The sequence below is a fragment of the Cavia porcellus genome, unplaced genomic scaffold, assembly GCF_034190915.1.
Source record: "Cavia porcellus strain 051 isolate PalLab524CR breed Dunkin Hartley unplaced genomic scaffold, mCavPor4.1 scaffold_8, whole genome shotgun sequence".
NCBI lineage: Eukaryota > Metazoa > Chordata > Mammalia > Rodentia > Caviidae > Cavia > Cavia porcellus.
Genome location: NW_026947491.1, coordinates 42,623,543 through 42,643,038, shown reverse-complemented (window position 1 = coordinate 42,643,038; position 19,496 = coordinate 42,623,543). Strand labels below are relative to the sequence as shown.

Here is a 19,496-nt window from a genome sequence, read left to right as displayed (position 1 = left end):
GAGCCTGCCTGGCAAACATAAGGTCATGAGTTCGATCCCCGGTACCACACACACACACACACACACACACACACAGAATGGCCTGCTGCATAGGAAAGGAAAGCTAAGAACATGTGCTGTCAGTGTAAGCAATATGTGTATATGGAACATGGAGTTGTCACGTGTGAAGACTGTGTTGGGTGTGACAATTGAAGCAAAGATTATTTTTGTGGTAGACTTTTGTTTGTGTTTACATTGTTGCTCATATAGCTTTTTATTTCTGATGCTATCACTTTGATTTTTTTTCTTTGTCTTTTTCCTTTTTATCGATACTGGGGATTGAATTCATGACTGCCTGCTTGCAAGGCAGGCGCTTATGCCACTGAGCTAAATCCCCAGCCCCTATCACTTGGGTTTTGAAGCAAGTAACAGTTGATGTGAAAGTTTTGTTGTCTAAATATTCATTATACATTCAATATTTTATTTTATTGGCATCTTATATTCTTATTACTTAGCTGCGGTGATTGAAGTAAAGATTTTTTGTAGAATGCTATTGGTATTTTCATTGACGTTCTTATAGGAACTTATTTAATTAATTAATTTTATTGGTACATTTTAAGTATACACAATGATTATATTCCTTATAGGGAATTTATACCTGTACTTGATTCTTTTTTTCCCATTCCTCTGCCTTACCTTCAATTGCTCTTTACCTCCTTATTTACAAACGCTTTGTTTCCATTTTTTTCTTTCTTTTCTCATCATTTTTTTCTTTCCTTTCCTTTTCCTCTCCCTCATCCCTAACTTCCCTTTCCATTTGGATATTTTCCTATTTCTCAATATCTGTTACACATTTTTGTCCTTATTTATACTTTCAGTTTCTCACACCAGAGAAACAATTCAGAATTTACACATGCATGTCCGATTTTTTTCACTTACGAGTATGGCCTTGTTGTGGTCAGGGTTTACAAGGGAAAAGATTTAATACAGGACACATAATTTAAAGGATTATTTTATGATACTTACCCCAAGAATCAAATGCAAAAGAATGTAGGAGATCTGTCCACACACTGGAGACCCAAAGAAACCAGCTGGATCCCACAGCAGTGTCCTGCATGAGTCCAGCTGAAGACCTAGAGCCCATGACAATGTCTCATGCAAGTCTGTACCAGAGATCTGCACTGGAAAGACCCAAGGTCAGTGGTGGAAGCTAGAAAGTCTGCACTAGCAGGATAAGGGATTGTGCCGGCAGGCTGGGGGATCTGCTCTGGCGCCAGGAAACAGCATCAAGATAAGGACCAGAGCTTCACTGAAAAAACCCTTAGCCACCCTTAGTGACAGTGAGGATGTAAGCTCCTCCAGTGATGAGAACAACTGATTTTATATCAGGAAAACCAGCACAACAAACTTCTCCAGGAGAATCTACAGCACACCATCTTTCCCTCCAGTTCTCCTTTTTATGTTGTTGGCAGAAATCCTCAGGTGGACCTTCCACATCTAGCACCGTGCTGATTCAGCTCAGTTGGGTGTTACAAGTTGCCCATTATTTAATCCACCACAGGCCTAAATGTGCATCCACTGAGCTAAAAGAAATGTCTCAAGCTTATCCTTCTTTGTATACTCATTGTATAAAAACTACTATAAAAAGTACTTCATTATATAAAAAAACTACATCATCTTTATTCATTCATCAGTTGCTGTTTCCAAGATTTAGCTGTTTCAAACTGAGCTGCTGTAAACATAGGTGTGTGTATATCACTGTGGTATGATGCTTTTAATTCTTTTGGGAAGATATCAAAAAGAGGAATAGCTGGGTTGAATGGAAACTCTAGTGTTTTTTTAGTAATTTCCCCACTGATTTGTACAGTGGTTGTACCAGTCTACATTCCCATTAACAGTGGAGAAGAAGGGTTCTTTTTGCCCCACAGCTCTGCCAGCATTTGTTATTGGTTGAAATCTTGATAATAGCGATTTTTTTCTGGGGTGAGATAGCATCTCAACATTGTTTTAATTTGCGTCTCTCAAATGACCAGTGATGGTGAGCATTTTCATATATTTATTTGTTGTTTGTACTTCTTTATCTGAGAAATGTATTCATTTCAGATGCCCATTTTTAGATTGGGTCTTTTTTTTTTTTTTCTGGTCTGTTCTGAATCCAAAAGATTGGGTCTTTAAATTTGGTGGGGGTTGGAAGGCTGATTTTTTTTGGTGTTCTTTGTATATTCTAGATAGTAATCCTGTATGAGGAACAGCTGGCAAAAATTAATTGCCACACTGTGGTTGTCTCTTCCCTCTGTTGGTTTCTCTTGCTATGCAAAAGCTTTTTAGTAAGATGAGATGCCAGTTGTTGATTCTTTGTGATAGTTTCTGTACAATTGAGGTTTTCTTGGTAAAGTCTTTGCCTACACTGGTGTTATCAAGAGTTCTACCTATACTATCTTCCAGCAGATTTAATGTTTCTGTTTTAATATTTAGATCTTTGATCCATTTCAATTTTAGTTTACCACATGGTGAAAGATTTGGATCTAATTTTAATTTTCAACATGTGAAAAGCCAGTTTGTCCAGCACCATTTATTAAAGAGGCTATCTTTCTTCCAGTGAATGTGTTTGGTGCCTTTATCAAAGATAAAGTGGCTTAATGTGTCTGGAGTTGTTTCTGCATCTTTTAATCTGTTCAGTTGATCCTTAGGTAGATTTTTCTTGATCATGGCTAATAGGAGTTCTGTATGCTTCATTTATCTGTATGTCAAGTTGTTTTTCCCTGCCAGGGTAATTTTTTGTCATGACATCTGTGAACAGGTTTTTAATATTATTTGTACCATCTCTTGCATTTTCATTGACTCCAATCAATTTTATGTTATTCTTCTTTGCATTGTCTAGCTGCTGCTGGAATGATTTCTTGTGGTCCTTTGCCGTTTTTAAGAAATCTTTCTTTTCATGATCACTAACTACAATCCTGTCTTCTGTGTCTGAGATTTTGTCCTCACACTGGTTCATTCTGCTGCATATACTTTAAATGTAATTTTTAATCTCCTAGATATCTGTTTTAATCTGTTTTATGGATTCCATTTCTTTCCTGTTGGGTGTTCATAGTGTCTATCATTTTCCTAAGCTCCTCTGTTTTTTTTTTTTTTTATTTGTATCTGCTCTTGGGTCACTAAACATGTCTTTCATTATAGTCACCATCTCTGTAGTTATGAGAAATTATTTCTGATTTGTTTTTTTTCTAGAACCTTGTTCATTTGCTTTGTTGTTGCCACTTCAGAGAGTCAAGGTGGATGGCTTTTGCATTGTTACATTTCATTGCCCCCTGGGTTTGCTTTTGATGAGCTGGAAGTCTGGGGCTGCATCTTGTTTGTCTTATTTTGTAATTTTTTTTTAACTCTATATCCTGGGTTGATGCTTGTAAATTTATTATGGTGAGTAGCTTTATCACTAGTATTTACAACCTTTAGAAAATGACTATTTCTTGGAGAGTCGTCCATGTGCGTCTGGCTTTTGGGTTTTGTATCTGTTGCCCAATCCTGCCACTTCAATTTAATGAGGATGAGAAGTTGCTGCCTATTTGGCCAACCACCTGTTTCTTTCTTTCTTTCTTTCTTTCTTTTTTTTTTTTTGTGCCGGGGATCGAACTCATGACTGCACCCTTGCAAGGCAGGTGCTTATGCCGCTGAGCTAAATCCCCAGCCCCATACCCCCTGTTTCTTTAGCAGTGGCCTGTAGTATTTTTCAGAGGCGATTTCAGTCTTGGTACATGAGGAAGAACAGCTGGTTAGAACAATTATATTATTTTGGCTAAGTCTTACAATCAGCAATAAAAATAGAATCAAATACAGGCTAGAAAATGACAAACTGAAATAACATTAATTTTTTTTATTTTTTTTATTGAGGTAACTATTAATTTGCTAGTAATTCATTTGAGGTAACTATTAATTTAGCTGTATGAACTAGATTTGTGGTTATATAACAAAATCTAAAATGAACCAGTAAATTATATGTAGGAAATAATCCTTCAATATGGAAATGTTACCGAGAGGAGAACATTTAAAAGGGGAAAAATAATGAAATAGAAGAAAAATGATTATTAGGAGCAAGGCTGGAGGACAAATGAGGATCTTGCAAACTTTGGGAAGCTGGTGCAGAAGATGGGGAGAAGGGAAAATGAAGAAATAAACACAAGAACAGTAAAAAACATCAACAACAAAAAAACTAGAAACCACATTCACAGTCATAGAAAAATAAGAACAAACAATGAAACTAGACCAAAAGCAAAACAAGAGAGAGAGAAAAAAAAGTTCACTTCAAGGCGTGTCTTTCCTACCACTGATAGACAATGTGGGCACAGTACAGATCTACTTCATTCAATCCCAGCAAGCCAGCAGCAGCACCATGGTGGGGCAGAGGATGATCGAGCGCATTCAGACTGGCCTCTACCTTACTAGACTACATCCAGACTCGCCCAGCCTGCAGCATTTTCCCTGTCCCCTGCTGGCTTGGACTCAGTTGGAAACCACTAGGTGGAGCCAGTAGCCTCTTAGGGACCTGAGCTTAGTTGGCTCCTCTGCAAAACTGCTCCTGGCCAATCGCCTTCTCTAATGGAATGTCTGTTTGGGACAATTCACCAGCCACAGCAATCTGCTGCATCTTCCACACCACTACACTTGTGTGCTTCTCTATGGTGGCCTCTGGGGTTGCTAATCTCTTTGATCACCAGCAGTTACTGTGCACCTGTAATTGCAAGCCACCCATCCCATGCAGTGAGTTCAAGGCTCAAGGAAAAAGTGCCACCTGTCTCCTCCTCCCTCACTGAAGTTTCTCTCTTCCCTTTCTCCATGGGCTTTAGTTCTTGCTTTTGAACTGAGTCGGGGGGTCTCACTCCCCTCCTCCTTTTCTTCCTTACATTGCTGTATGCCTGTGTTTGGACACCAAATCTCAGAGAGGCTGTTTTTCTTCTGCTCACCACTGTGCTATTTTCCCAAAAATCTCCAGGAATTTATTTTTTATGTTATCTTTTAGGGTTTGTAAACAAGCAGATACACAGTTGATGTGAAAAAGTTGATGTTTATTTTAAATGTATAATGCATGTTAAGAATTTAAATTTTTTTTTTTTGTCTTTTTGACACAGAGTCTTACTATGAGTTCAGGCCTTGAGTTCACTTTAGTAAACTGAGCTGGTCTCAAATTCACAATGATCCTCCTGCCTCAACTTCCTGAGTGCTGGCATTATAGGCATATGCCACCATACCCGGTTTAATACTTTATTTTATTGACACTTTTTGTTCTTATTAACTATACATTGCATAATATATTAAACCTCTCCTGACAAAACAGCAAGATCAGCCACATGTCAATTATGTCTCACAAAAATGCCACTACCAAAATACAGCTGTCAGTGTAAGCGATACACATGTGTGGAACATGCTGTTGTCATGTGTGAAGACTGCTTTAGGTGTGATAATTCAAGCAAATACTGTTTTTCTGTAGAGTACTATTGATATTTTAATTTTGGTTCATATAGGAATTTGCTCCTGTTAACATATAAGAATTTGCTACTGTTTTTTAGACTTAGTACACCAAAAACAAGTTTCTGTTGAAAATTTTAATGCCTTTTATAACAATAAGAATTAAAAATGCAATACTTTATTTTTATCATTTTTTTCCTGTTAAGCACTCATTGTTTAATATAATAGAACTCATAAAATTAATAATTCATCAATAGAAAGATTCTGAAGAATAAACATAGGTATGACACACCCATGGTTATGCCACTTTATGGCAAAAAAATGCGTTATCCTCTGAGGTTTTGCTGTAGTAGTCCCTCCAAAAACATTGAGACTTAGCCAGTAGTACTCAACGTTGTGTTCTTTCAGGTCCACTGCATTAGCACAGAGTTTACTATGAGGAAACATGGTGGAGAAAAGGGGGTACCATTCCGAGTACAAATTGATACCTTCAAAGAGAATGAAAACGGGGAATATACGGAACACTTACACTCAGCCAGCTGCCAGATCAAAGTCTTCAAGGTATTTGTGGGCAATGTGTGGTTTCTTGGTTTCTTCTTCCTTCTTTCTATTTTAACGTCATTTGACAAGTTAGAAAGTCAGCTTGTCTATTTTTTAAAAGCTGTGCAAACTTAGTCTAACCTAGAGTCTTCAAGTAATTGCTAAGATAATTGGTAAAGTAATTTGTGGGGGGATGGGCATAGATATAGGAACTGGAAAAGGAGCAAAACCTATCGATTGTTACTGGAGTGTGTTGAAGTTACAAGCTCTTTGGAAGTTCAAACATTTAGATGTGTTGAGTATTTTGCTTACATTCATACTGAGTATTCTTTATTTTGGTCTTTATTTTTAACACATGGATAAATCTTTTTTTAATTTTTATTTTTGGTGCTGGGGATAAACCCAGGGTCTTGTGTATGCTAGGAAAATACTATCACTAATCTATATCCCCAGCGCCCAATAAATATATGCTCCTTAAAGACATAGAATAATATAAAAGTATCCAGAAGACAACATTGAAATTCCCCATGTCCATGCTTACTCTGATTTCCCAGCCTCACCCCAGAGAGGGCCACGATACACTTTTTACACATATGCGTACATTTTCTCTTTCTTTGAAATACAAATGGGATTATAGTATGTGAATTATTTTAAGACTTTCAGTTTGAATTTTTCTCATATAGCTGTGTTCTTTCCAGGTCTTTACATTTGTCCTTTTCAGTCATTTGTCTTCCCTATTTTCACTCTTAGGTAGAGTGAAGCACTTTGTATGTACATTATTGTGCATTTGTGTTTATTTTCCGCATGACCATTTAAGTTTAAAGATAATATTGTTGGCTCAAAGGATGAGCAACTTCAGTTTAAAGTGTTTTTCTTTCCAGCCCAAAGGTGCAGATAGAAAGCAAAAAACAGATAGAGAAAAAATGGAGAAACGAACACCTCATGAAAAAGAGAAATACCAACCTTCCTATGAGACAACCATCCTCACAGAGGTAAAATTTTGGTCTATAATTTTGATGATAGTTTCAGTCCATAATTTTCATCTTTTGTGTGTATGTGTGCATGTGGTGCTGAGAATCCAACCCAGGGCCTGTGCAAACTAGGCAAGTGCTCTACCAGTGAATTATGCTCCAGATCTTTAATTTCACTTTAAAAGAAAAATCTGTTACTTTTAGCCTGTTCCAAATTTACTTTTGAGCATATTTTCTTTTGCTTATGGAGACTTCTGAGTAAGATTTGCTAATCAAATTAGAATGTACTATTTGTATAACAGTATTTTAGTGGAGCACTAGGCTGAAATGTGTCTTTTATCTAACATCCTTTGTTCTTAGTGTTCTCCATGGCCTGAGATCACATACGTCAATTCCCCATCACCTGGTTTCAACAGTTCCCATAGCAGTTTTTCTCTTGGGGAAGGGTAAGTCTGTGAAATGAAACTGGCTTGTGTTTGTACTAAATATATATTCTTCCATTATGTTTCCATAAACCAGATCTTTCTAAATCAGTAAGTACTTCTATTTGGTCATTTTTTGAGTTTTTATATTAACTGAGGTTTGGATTATTTTCAGAGGAGACTGAAAGTGTTTTATGTAGCTGTTTTTCCTCCTTTGACTCTCCTTGTCCTTGAAGTAATACTGGATATGAGAGCATATATGGTCCGTTTTTAGTGATTGAGAAACTAATTATCGGGGGTTTTTTTTGATTTATCCTATTACTGCTTATCTTGTGGTTATTTCACTTCCTGATCATACTTGCATCAGACAGAGGTCATCCGCAGTGGGAAGCACAGTTGTATGGAGGCTAACATCTGTTTTGTTACTTCTGAAGAATGCTCCTAACATGTAATTATAATGGATCTTCGATCATTGGGCAAAAAATATTGAAGCAGATAGCTAACATAAAAGTTTAGAAGTATTTATGAGATGCATTTAATCTTACCTTAGCATCTTGTACTAGGAGAGGTAATTGAATATTGATGTAAATGCCTACCTTAGTTTTAACAAAGCTCCCATATAGTCCTCACATTTAACATGTATTCCATGTAACCATATTGAAATCTGGAAATAGGCTACTAAATGTGGGGCATATTGTTTGGTTGTATTTGTTTTTGGATTTATTTAGACGTTGTGTTTGACCTGCTGCTCATCTTTTTTTTATTAGTGCACATGGACGGTACAGATTTAATGGCTGTGATCTTGGCAGATTTGTATATGCATCTTACGTACTTTGTCATTTTCACTCCTTATCACTGCTCTTGCGCCGCCCTCTCCCCAGTCTCATATTTTTGGGGGTGTTTCGATACCTTGATCTACTTCTGATTTAATTACAGCTGTGTTTTGTACAGTAACTCTTGTTTATGTAGTACTGTAATTTTTGCTGATTGTGCTGTATACTACTATAGTTTTGTATTTTGTTACACATTACAGAACTGCATATGAGTTACGCAAATCAAAGCAAAGTCATCCAGTTAGAGTCTCCTTTCACCACTTCTTTGTTTTGAATGTTGTAATGTACATACTGTATACAACTCATTTAGCAAGCAATTCATTCAACTACCTATTGTAGAAACAGAACTCACTCATTAAAGGAGCAACATCTGTAATGTAATAATTAAGAATATGCAAATTATTCAAAATGTGACACTTAAGAATAGTTGTAGAAAGAATGCATGTTACAAGGGCTCTGCGGTAAATTAATTACTGTGTTTTAATATGAAATTTAAATTTTGCAGCTAAGACTAAAAAGAAAAAAATTTTTGTTTTGCTTTTGGGATAGAGGCTCACTGTGTTGCCCACGCTGGTGTTAAGCTCCTAGGTTTAAGAGATCCTCTGGCATCAGCCTCCCTAGTAGTTGGTACTACAAGGACGTGCTAGTGCACCTGGCTAAAAAGGGATCTCTTGAAAGAAAATACTCAGCACATCTAAATTTTGGGGCAATTTTGAATATTACATAGTCTAAATTCTCAGTTTAAAAACTCTTTTGTTCTATTTGTTCTATACTTCATCATTAGGCTCAATTTTTTTCTTCTATAAGAGAAGTAAATATTAGGGAAGAGGGACAAACCATAGACAAAAGAAACTACGAAGAAACACAAGGATGCAGAGTAGCATTTACATCACAAATTAGTGCTAATTTTTGAAACTACTTTAAAAATAATTGTTTTTAGCTGAGTGTGACAGTACATGCCTGTAACCTGGAATGTTGGGAAGCTGAGGCAGGAGGATGCAAGTTTGAGCCCAGCTTGAGTAATTTAGTAACTAGGTGTATGTAATCAATAGCCACTAGTTTAAAAAAAAAAGGTGGAGAAAAACATACAGTTCAGTGTAAAGGGTAGAAAGGTAATTCAGTGTGAAGGCTCTGAGTTCAATTCCTACCAAAACCAACATGGTAAAAGTATGTGATCAAATATGATAACACTGCTTAAATTTTGTCCCAGAATTTTCCTGTATGTATATATGTGTACATATTTATATGTTTAATATAGTAGTAGAGCAATGAAACTTTTACATTTTGATATCCTTCTATAAAGATATCTTTCATAAATTCCTTACTTTTTGTGTATGTTTGTGGGTGCTAGTGTTGAACGCAGTACGGTGCACATGCTAGGAAAGTGCTGCACCACTGAGCTACATGCTCAGCCCCTTGTAAATAGTCTCTGTGCCATGCTCTATCTCCGTAATTTCAATTTGCTTACCTTTTGATATTTTTCTGTTTCCTCAGTAATAAAAATATTGCAAATGACATAGTTTCTTCTCCTTACACAAAAGTCTTCAGGTTAAATTAACACATAACTGAAGTATTGGGTCAAAGAATCAAAATGTTTTATGAGAAAATGCAGAATCTTTTAAACCTCAGCTTAAGACTTGTGAAGATGTAGAATGAGATAATGAACACTCATATGTGTCATGAACTCACCCTTTCATTTTCAATGTTTCTTTAGAAATGGTTCACCTAACCACCAGCCAGAGCCCCCACCTCCAGTCACTGACGTAAGTCTGAAGCTAAATGTGAGTTACTTGCAATGTCTAGTAATATTTTGATGACCATGATTCTATAGAAATGTCCAACTTTTGATGAATGTTGTTAATTCATTCATAAAGCAAACATTTACTGTATTTTTACTTTGAACCACTAATGTGCTAGGGACCGGAGATAAGCAAGTAATACAAGACTTGTCGATAGCTGATAGTTTTTTGTTTGTTTGTTTGTTTGATTTTTTTCCTGAGATGGGATCTGACTATTGTCCACTTTGATTTGAACTCATGGGCTTAAGTGCTTCTCCCAAGTAGCTGTGAATTTGAGGAGCTTATAACCTAGAGGAGCTGAAAGGGATAGAATAAGAATAAAAGTTTGGGTCTCTCTGATAGTTAGAGACAGAGAATGATATGGTACAGTGTAAACAATTTCCAAATAAATTAAGCTAGAATGAGAGAGAGAGAGAGGAGAGAGAGAGTGTGTGTGAGTGTGAGTGTGTGTGTGTGTGTGTGTGTGTGTGTGTTTAGCTGTGTTTACTTGGTAAGGTAACAGAATAATCTATTAAATTACCAGAAAAAAATGTTTGCTTCCTTTCAGAACCTCTTGCCAACAACCACACCTCAGGAAGCTCAGCAATGGTTGCATCGAAACCGTTTTTCTACGTTCACAAGGCTTTTCACCAACTTCTCAGGTTAAATCTGCTTTTCCTTTCACCCTAGCATGGGATATTCTTTTGCATTCTAGGAACTCTTAATATTCATATGGTGGTTTTGGTGGTATGTGTAACAGAGAGGGAGGGAGACAGAGACAGAAACAGAGAGAAATATCTTAGTGGGTTTTCTGATAAAATGAATTTCAGACTTGGACCAGCTGCAACAGGGCTTTGAGTACTTTAGAAGAAATACTTGTTTTAACTCACTTTGATTCTAAAATACTTATTTTATATAACATCCTTTTTTTTTTTGGAGAGAGAGAGTTTCACTATGCAGTTCAGGCTGATCGTGAACTCATTTTGCAGCCCTGGCTGTCCTCAAAACTCAAACTCTTAGCGATCCTCCTGCCTCACCCTGCCTAGTGCTGGGATTACAGGCATGTGCCACCATGCCAGGCTATATAACATCTTTTAAGATGTATATTCAGTACAGTATTTTATCAAAGAGCATTTGGTGGTAGTCTGAAATTTTTCCCTTGATATTTCTATATTGTATTTTATTTATACAATCCACTTTTATTTGTTGTTACTGTCTATGTTCCAGTGATGGTAGGAATACACAAATGGGTATGGCATATTTCCTGTTCAAATAGCTTATTCATCATATAATGTTGAAAAAATCAAGCTAAAATAAAAACCCATTAGATAAGTGTTCCTCCGGGAGTGTATATAAAGTGAGATGCTTATGTGAGGCTGAGTGTTAGGGAACATGTGTGATGAGGTAAAAGTTAAGAGATGAAGAGAAGAGTCATTGGGCAGAGAATGGAAAGATATTTCAAGTGAGAACAACTTGAGCATTTGGCACCATCAGAATGCTGAAAGCATATGGTTAGGTGGAGAAGTTAATTGGATGACAGTTGAGATAGGAGAAGAGGTAAGAGCCAGATCGTCAAGGACCTTATGTCATGCAAAAGATTGTGGATTGTAGTGTACTAGCCATGAGGTGTTCTTGTAATAGAGGCTATTTTAGCAAAGAGGGTTTTTGCCTTTATTGCCTGTTTTCTTACATTTATTCCAGGGGCAGACTTACTGAAACTAACTAGAGATGATGTGATCCAAATCTGTGGTCCTGCAGATGGAATCAGACTTTTTAATGCATTAAAAGGCCGGTATGTAATTAGTATTAAATTATCAATGGGGTTGGATATCACATGGATTGAGGTTCAGGGATTCTTCACAGTATTCTGTGTAGCAAATTTATGTATCAGATATAAATAGATGAAAAATGTAGTTTCATACATTTATTCTAAAGAATTCCCATAATTTCTCATTTTTCACTTCTTGGTAGTTTTTTCATTCAGTAAATGCTCATTGTGCTTATCATGAGCCAGGTAGTTTTGTAGGCCTTAGAGATTTAGCAGTGAGCAAAACAGGTAAGTTGTTAAGGAGTTTATTTTCTTATAGGAAGAGAGATAGATTTAGAAGTATTTTGCCCAATGATAATATCTTTGAAGCAAAACAATCCAAAAATCAAACAAAAACAACACTCTGGGCTGTGTAGTACCTGCAAATAGTCAAGAAAGCACTCTCTGAGTTGAATGTGGTAGCGCGTTTCCAGCTACTTAAGAAGCTTGGGCACAAAAAAAAAGAAACTTGGGTAGGAGGATCATAAGTTTCAGGCCAGCATAGGCAACTTAATGAGGCCCTATCTTGAAAGAAAAATTAAAAAGGGGCTGGAGATGCAACTCAGCAGTAGAGTGTACCTGGGTATAATCTTTAGTACTACAATAAATTGATACAGATATTTAGGTATAGATAGTGATAGAGAGATGAATATATACATACAGACAGACATAGGGAGATACATAGATCAACTGAAAAAAACTTTTTGTGGTGAGATATTGAAGCTTATAATAAGCTGGGATGTCATATGAGGCCTCAAGAGGTCATTTGTAAGCTTGGGTGAGAATTATTTAATTGTCTGCTTACATAGGTGGTACAGAAAGGAAGAGTATTTTGTAGTCTTTTTTTCCCCACTGTGGTTATAGGAGATCAGGCCCAGGGGATGATCAGACTTATGTATATTAGGCAAGCACTCTAACAAGTTATACCCTCAGCACCATGATTTGCAATTTTTTTTTTAGGTACCTGTTATGATTATATTTATCATAAGGAATTTGTACCTGCACATGATATACCTTCCTTTTTTTTTTTTTTTTCTCATTCTCTTACCCTTCTTCCCCTCCTTACTTACAAAAGCTGAGATTTGCAATTTTAAAGGGAAATAGTAATGTTGATGGAAAAAACATACAGTTACCAAATCAGTGCCTAAATAATAAAACAAATTGTGAAGAATTTGTATTTGTGCTCCTTACAAAGACTACTGAGTTTGCCTGTAATCTTGAAAAAATTTAAGGAAAGTGTTGGTGATTGGGAAAAAAGAATGGCTTTTATTTTAGGCATGTTATCTTAAAAGTGCTTAGGAATAGGAAGGAAAAGATGATCAGATCAGCATTTGACTATGAAGTAAGGTCACAAAAAGGGTTTAGTCTGCCTAAAAGTAATGGAGGAAATAAAGTTCTCCAGTTTAATCTGGGCATGGTGGTGCACACCCTTAATCCCAACTATTGAGGCAGGAGTATCACAAGTTCAAGGTCAGCTTGGGCAATTTAGCAAAACTCTTGTCTAAAAATAAAAAGAATGGGGGATAAAGGTTACTGGTTGTCTTGTTTATATAGTGTGAGGGCCTAGGTTCATTCCTCTAGCTCTGCAAAAAAAAAAAAAATCTATCTATCTATATATATAGATAGATAGATAGATAGATAGATAGATAGATATAGATAGATATAGATATCCTTTTTTTTAAAAAAGTATATCATGAACTAGGCCCACAGAACAATGATTCATACATTTTGAATACATGTTTCTAACTTTTATAACCAAGGTCATGAACCCATGCAACTACAGGCGCAATCATTATTTATGAAAAGGAATGACAGCCTAGTCTAGGGTGTTGTGAAAAATACATGCACAGTATAAGGAGAATGAGGTTTTTTTTTCATGTAAGAATCAGGACCCTGGATTGCTAAGATATGCATTTTCAAGGAAGGCAAAAGTTCAGAAATTTATATGATGCCTCCTGTTAGAACTAAGGTAACTTAAACAAATACCACCATGGAGAAAACATGACAAATGTATTGCATTTGACCCCTGAGCTGCCAATTTCAATCCCTGCTGTTTATTGTTAACACAGAAAAAATCAGTTCTTTCTGAAATTGTACTTACTGTACAGAATAGAAGACAGTGAGCTCTTCTCTTCCCCTCTCAGGATGGTGCGCCCGAGGTTAACCATTTACGTCTGTCAGGAGTCCTTGCAGTTGAGGGAGCAGCAGCAGCAGCAGCAACAGCAGCCACAACAGAAGCATGAGGATGGAGAATCAAATGGTACTTTCTTCGGTAGGTTGTTCTGGACAGACAGGACACGTGTGAAGAACGGTGAAGAAGTGACTTGTGACCATGTATGATGGGAATTAATCACACAAGATTCAGCAGTTGCTAAAAGTGGTACTAACTGCTTACATTTACTGAGCTCTCATACTTACCATGGGCTTTTCCCAACGCTTTTTACACACTTTAACATTTACCACTAGTAATCTCCTCTTTGCTGTACATTTATTGTACATTTTCTTCACCATTTAGATGAGGAAAATGAGGCTTTGGGATATTAAATAACTTGCTGTGGACACAAATTTAACAAAAAGCTGAGCCAGGATATGTACCCAGGCAGTGTGATCTTTTTGTTTGTCTGTTTGTTTTTGTTTTTTGAGACTTTGTTTAACTATGTATTTCATGCTGACTTTAGTGGCAATCCTGTGTCAGTGTCAGGTGCCAGGATTGCAGGCATGTGCCATCAAACCTGGTGACAGGCAGTGAGATTTTTAAGTCCTCCAGAAAAGTGAGCATTCCTAGTAATCAGATCACCTCTAAAAGTAGAAGTGGCACATGCCTGTAATCCCAGCACTATAGAAGCTGATGCAGGAGAATTGCATCAGAACTGTCTGGGCAGTTGAGGTACCTTTAAGACCTGTTTCAAAATAAAAGAGAAAAAGAAGAGGCTGGGGATGCAGCTCAGTGTGAAGGGCCTGGGTTCAGTCTTCAGTGCTGCCCACCCCCATCAAACAAATAAAAAGCAGAGAATTTTGTGCTGACTGCTGTCCCTCTCTCGCTCTTGCAGTGTACCATGCCATCTATCTGGAAGAACTGACAGCTGTTGAGTTGACAGAAAAAATTGCTCAGCTTTTCAGCATTTCTCCTCGACAGATCAGCCAGATTTACAAGCAGGGGCCAACAGGAATCCATGTGCTCATCAGTGATGAGGTAGGTTTTTCAGTACAACTGAATTAGGAGATGATAATTGAGCAAGGGGAGTTCTTTTGGATAGGCTGTGTTTTCTGGACCAAAGAGTTTCAAACTAACTTTCTTTTCTTGTTTACATTTGTTTTTTAAGACATAGAGTCTCACTTTGTTGCCCATACTGGCCCTGAACTCCTGGGCTAAATGATCTTCTTGCCTTAACCTCCCTAGTAACCGAGACGATAGGCCTGTGCTGAGATACCTGGTTCAGACTTTTTGCTTTCTCCTAAACTAATTTTTAAAAATCTCATGTGTATTCCTTTGTAAAGTCTTAGGTTGACTTAAATTTTTTTGTTTTAAGTTTAAATAGTTGCAAAAGACTTCCTATTTGGAGATTTGGCAAGTGCAAGATCCTGAGTTCGATCCCCGGTCCCCCCCCCCCCCCCTTAAAAAAAGTAAAAATTAAAAATAATATTCTTCCCATGGCGGCGAGGTGATGTTTTTGCAGAGCATGGTGGCACATACCTATAATCCAAGCACTCTGAGGATCACTGCAAGTTCAAGGCCAGCCTGAACTACAAAACAAAAACAACAAAAGATGTCACTCTTGGGCACATATGTGACATTTATAAATGAAAGCATTACATTGTTATTCTAACTATATTGCCTATAACCTACATATGGGGGTGACCCTTTGCCATCAATACTAGGCATTGAAATTCTGAGTGATTTAATAAAAGCATTATCCATTTATAAAATGTTACTTTGCCTGTTTATGAATTAGGATTTTTATATCAGTTCTGTTTCCTACAACTCTGCTTCCATTCACTTTTCCCATCAACTTTTATCTTACCATAACTTTTTATGCTTGAACATCATCTATTATCTCACCTTATTTCTTTGAAACAAGTTTATTTTAACCAAAAATTTTGTCTCAACAAAAGTTGAAAATCACTTCTTTTGACTAGATGTCATAATTATAAAACTGATTTAAAAAACAAAGTAGCTCCTAAATATTAAGGAAAGGACTAGGATATAGCTCAGTGCTAGAGCATGTGCTTAGTGTATATAAGACTCCGTTCAATCTCCAGTAGCCAAAAGGGGAAAAAGAAAACAATTTATTAGGCAGAAATATTGGTCTGTTATTCCCACCAATTGGAGAGGTGGAGGCTGGACAGCATGTTTGAGACTAACCTGTCTCAAAATAAAATTAAAAGGGATGGAGATACAGCTCAGTGGTAGAGCTAGGTACAGCCTAGCATGCATGAGACCCTGGATTCAGGTCCCAGTACTGCCCCAAAACGTTTATTAGGCACACTGCCATTAATGATGTTGATGGAATTATTCCATTGCTCACCCCATAGCCTAAAACACAGTTAATTCTTTTGTCGGTAAGTAGTTCCACTAATTGCCAAAAAGACCAGAGTTCAGCATCAGTTTCATCATGTTTTTCCTTCCCGATCTCAGTGCTGTGGAAACTGATTCACCTAAATTAATAGATGGATGGAATCTTATTACAAGACCCTGCATATCTTTGAACTTCTGAGTTACATACTGAAAATTACATAATGATGTTACCAAGAAATGTTTTGAGTCATCTTATCACTTGACAGTCCATGATTAGGTCACTCTTCAATTCTGGTGACTCAAATGAGGATTTGTTACCTAGTTATTATACTTTACCTCTGCAGTTCCACTTCAGCATTCTGAGGTTTTTGTACCCTCAGCAGGGTACCTTAATAGGATTCTAGAAGGGTGAAATTCATGTTTTTATTTTGTAAGTTGGGAAATGGAGACTTGGGAAGGGAAAATGGGAAGGAAAGCTAATGAATTTTTGATATGGAATATACAGTGTAGGGAAGTTGAAAAACTAGAATTCAGTTCTTCTATATGGGATGTTGCTGTCTTTGTACCCTTTGGAAAGCCTTAGTATTATCGCAGGGAAATGTATACTTCACTTTAAAGACCACAGTTCTAGATAAACATCAAACATGGGAAAGAAAAACTCAAAACCAACAAACACCAAATAGGTTTATGCACCATGCTTTTCAAAAGTGGGAGGAAAACACTTATACAATTCTATAGAAATTCATAAAATACTCTTATTTGAGACCTGTAAAACCCATCATATAAACTCCTCTGGATGTGGGATAGTCCTTAGAAACATAGAAATAAGAGAATGGTTATATTTCACCTAAATCTAATGTCATGGAAAGCCACATAGTTAAAAATAAATGGAGCAAACCAGCATTTTTAATAATCAGCAATTTTTTTGCTTGTTTTCAGATGATACAGAACTTTCAGGAAGAAGCCTGTTTTATTCTGGACACAATGAAAGGTAATAACTCAGACAAATAGCTTTTTTCCCAAGGAGGTTTATGGCTCTTTGCAGTCTGGAGTGTAGCTCAGTGATAGGGTGTGTGATTAGCACGTACCCAGTCCTGGGTTCCATCCCTTGTAGCCACTCCGCTCCACAAAAAAAAAAAAAAAAAAAGCTTTTTTCATGTTTTACTTCTTTGAGGTGGGATAGGGAAGAAACTGTGTGTTAAATAGAAAAAATAGCATTGTTAGAGATTGTTCCTTTGTGTGAGTTGGTTTCTTACTACTGTCAGAGACAAAGTACACCTGATAACTTTCATCTACTCCATCTTCTGTGGACAATGAAGAAATCAGGGTATGTTGCTTTCTAATGCATATTACAGATGTTCCTTGGCTGATGATAGAGTTATGTCTTGATAAACTCATTAAGTGGAATATACTGGGAGTTGCAAGTGCATTGAGTACACCTAACCTATCAACCATTGTACCTTGGCAACACAATGCATTGTAGAATGTCAGTTATTTACCCTGGTGACCTTGTGGCTAATTGCTACCACCTAGCATTATAAGAGTGTATCATATCACATTATTCAAAAGATCAAAATTCAAAGTTTAGTTTCTACTGAATACATACCACATTTGGATCATTGTAAAGTCAAGAAATAAGAAATCATAAATGGCATCATCATGAGTGGGGGACCATCTGTACAAGTACTCTGTGCTAAATACAGCAACGAATGTGTCGCTCTTTTCTTGCGCTGGCTTTGTTCCCTTCACAAGAACCCTACCACAGATTTTTTTCTGTGCTGTTTTAAAGGTAACTAAAGATGATTTCTCTTTCTCTCTCTTTTTTTAACAGCAGAAACCAATGACAGCTATCATATTATACTGAAGTAGGAGCGGGGCATCTCACTCTCAATGGCTGCTGTTTCCTTCACCTCCTGAAAACTGTCCCCTTGAAGGGGACATGATGGAGAATTGGTTTGAAGGTCTGCAGGAACCTGGCTCATCTGGCTGTGTGGGGGATTTAGCCCTGGACGCAGAATCCCAGCCCTGTGTGTTTTTGCCCCAGACTCCTCTTAGTACACACAGATTACTGCCCAGTGTGGAATTCTGCAGTTACCCTTTAGTTGAAATTCTGGCCCAGTTGTCAAATATCAATAGGAATTCCACATTATTTAGGATTATGTAGGCCATAGTGATGATGGGAATTGGGTGATGTTTAATAGAAAGATGTTAAATTTTGTGATATGGAGCCATATAATTTTTTCTAATATAAAAGTGAACATCTATATTCATAAGACTGGGTCCTCACTGTCTTTTGCATCAAACGTATTGTCATGTCTGCTTTTTATGCCATAGTTGGTCCCTGAAAACTTCATTAATGAGTAGGAATACAGATAGTTTTTCTTCTGGTTCATCTGTAATACTACAGCTAGTGGTCATTTTGGCTAATGTTGGAGCCAGGCAGTGCAATAAGTCTCCATATGGATCATCTTACCTCATCTTAATAACCCTATATGAAGTAGGGTTCCCTAAATGAAGACAAGAAAACAGGGACACAGAGGGGCTAAGTGGCTTGCTAGATAACAGGCAGCTAGCAAAGACTCCCTGGCTATTATTATTCACCATCCACTGTCGCCAGTGCCACCCTTTCTGTCCTGTGTTCACCATCATTTCTTACTGTGGTTTTTCTGGGGAGCTGAGGGATTAACCACAGAAGGAGATAAACCACATCTAAATGATGATGAACAAATCAAGACCTGCAGAAAAATGTTAAATGTCATCAGTTACCAGAATCCAGAATTGGAGGTGACAGAAACTCACTCAGGCTGATCTGTAACTCCCAAGTCATTGTTCTTGAGTGACATTCTCAAAATATTTATTTATAAATGAGTTTGCATCCTCTTTTGGTGTAGGAAGTTCTTTTACACATGTAGTGTTCTTTTATATAAGCTTTACAAGAAACTTATTCCTGTCCCATTCACAGTCATACAATTTGTTTTTGTGTCCTCCTTGAGAATGATAGTGTGTGGATGTCTTGTACACGTGTAAATGTGTGGCATCATGAACCTTTCTCACATGTAGTTTTATCTGGAAATCTCTTTACAAATTATGTTGAGGTGAACAAAGATTATGTTAAAAGATTCTGTATTTGGATTGTGCGTGAGTGTGTGTTTAAAGCATTTGATAAAGTTTAACTTTTACACAGAAA

General features: G+C 37.0%; 1 protein-coding gene across 5 annotated transcripts in view; it reads left to right on the top strand.

Moving 5' to 3' along the window:
- Tfcp2 (transcription factor CP2) overlaps positions 1 to 18,582 on the top strand; it is a 55,031-nt gene extending 36,449 nt beyond the window's left edge. For 2 of the 5 annotated variants that reach the window (XM_063254748.1, XM_063254751.1), the window contains 10 exons: positions 5,851 to 6,003; positions 6,864 to 6,974; positions 7,314 to 7,399; positions 9,923 to 9,989; positions 10,555 to 10,648; positions 11,688 to 11,778; positions 13,938 to 14,065; positions 14,844 to 14,986; positions 17,249 to 17,300; positions 18,141 to 18,582. In XM_063254748.1, the coding sequence (XP_063110818.1) occupies positions 5,851 to 6,003; positions 6,864 to 6,974; positions 7,314 to 7,399; positions 9,923 to 9,989; positions 10,555 to 10,648; positions 11,688 to 11,778; positions 13,938 to 14,065; positions 14,844 to 14,986; positions 17,249 to 17,300; positions 18,141 to 18,178 (963 nt within the window). In that variant the 3' untranslated portion in view covers positions 18,179 to 18,582. The remainder of the gene's footprint in view (positions 1 to 5,850; positions 6,004 to 6,863; positions 6,975 to 7,313; positions 7,400 to 9,922; positions 9,990 to 10,554; positions 10,649 to 11,687; positions 11,779 to 13,937; positions 14,066 to 14,843; positions 14,987 to 17,248; positions 17,301 to 18,140) is intronic. The other 3 variants (XM_063254749.1, XM_063254750.1, XM_005008513.4) reach the window with 3 other exon arrangements.
- Positions 18,583 to 19,496: the final 914 nt, after the last annotated feature.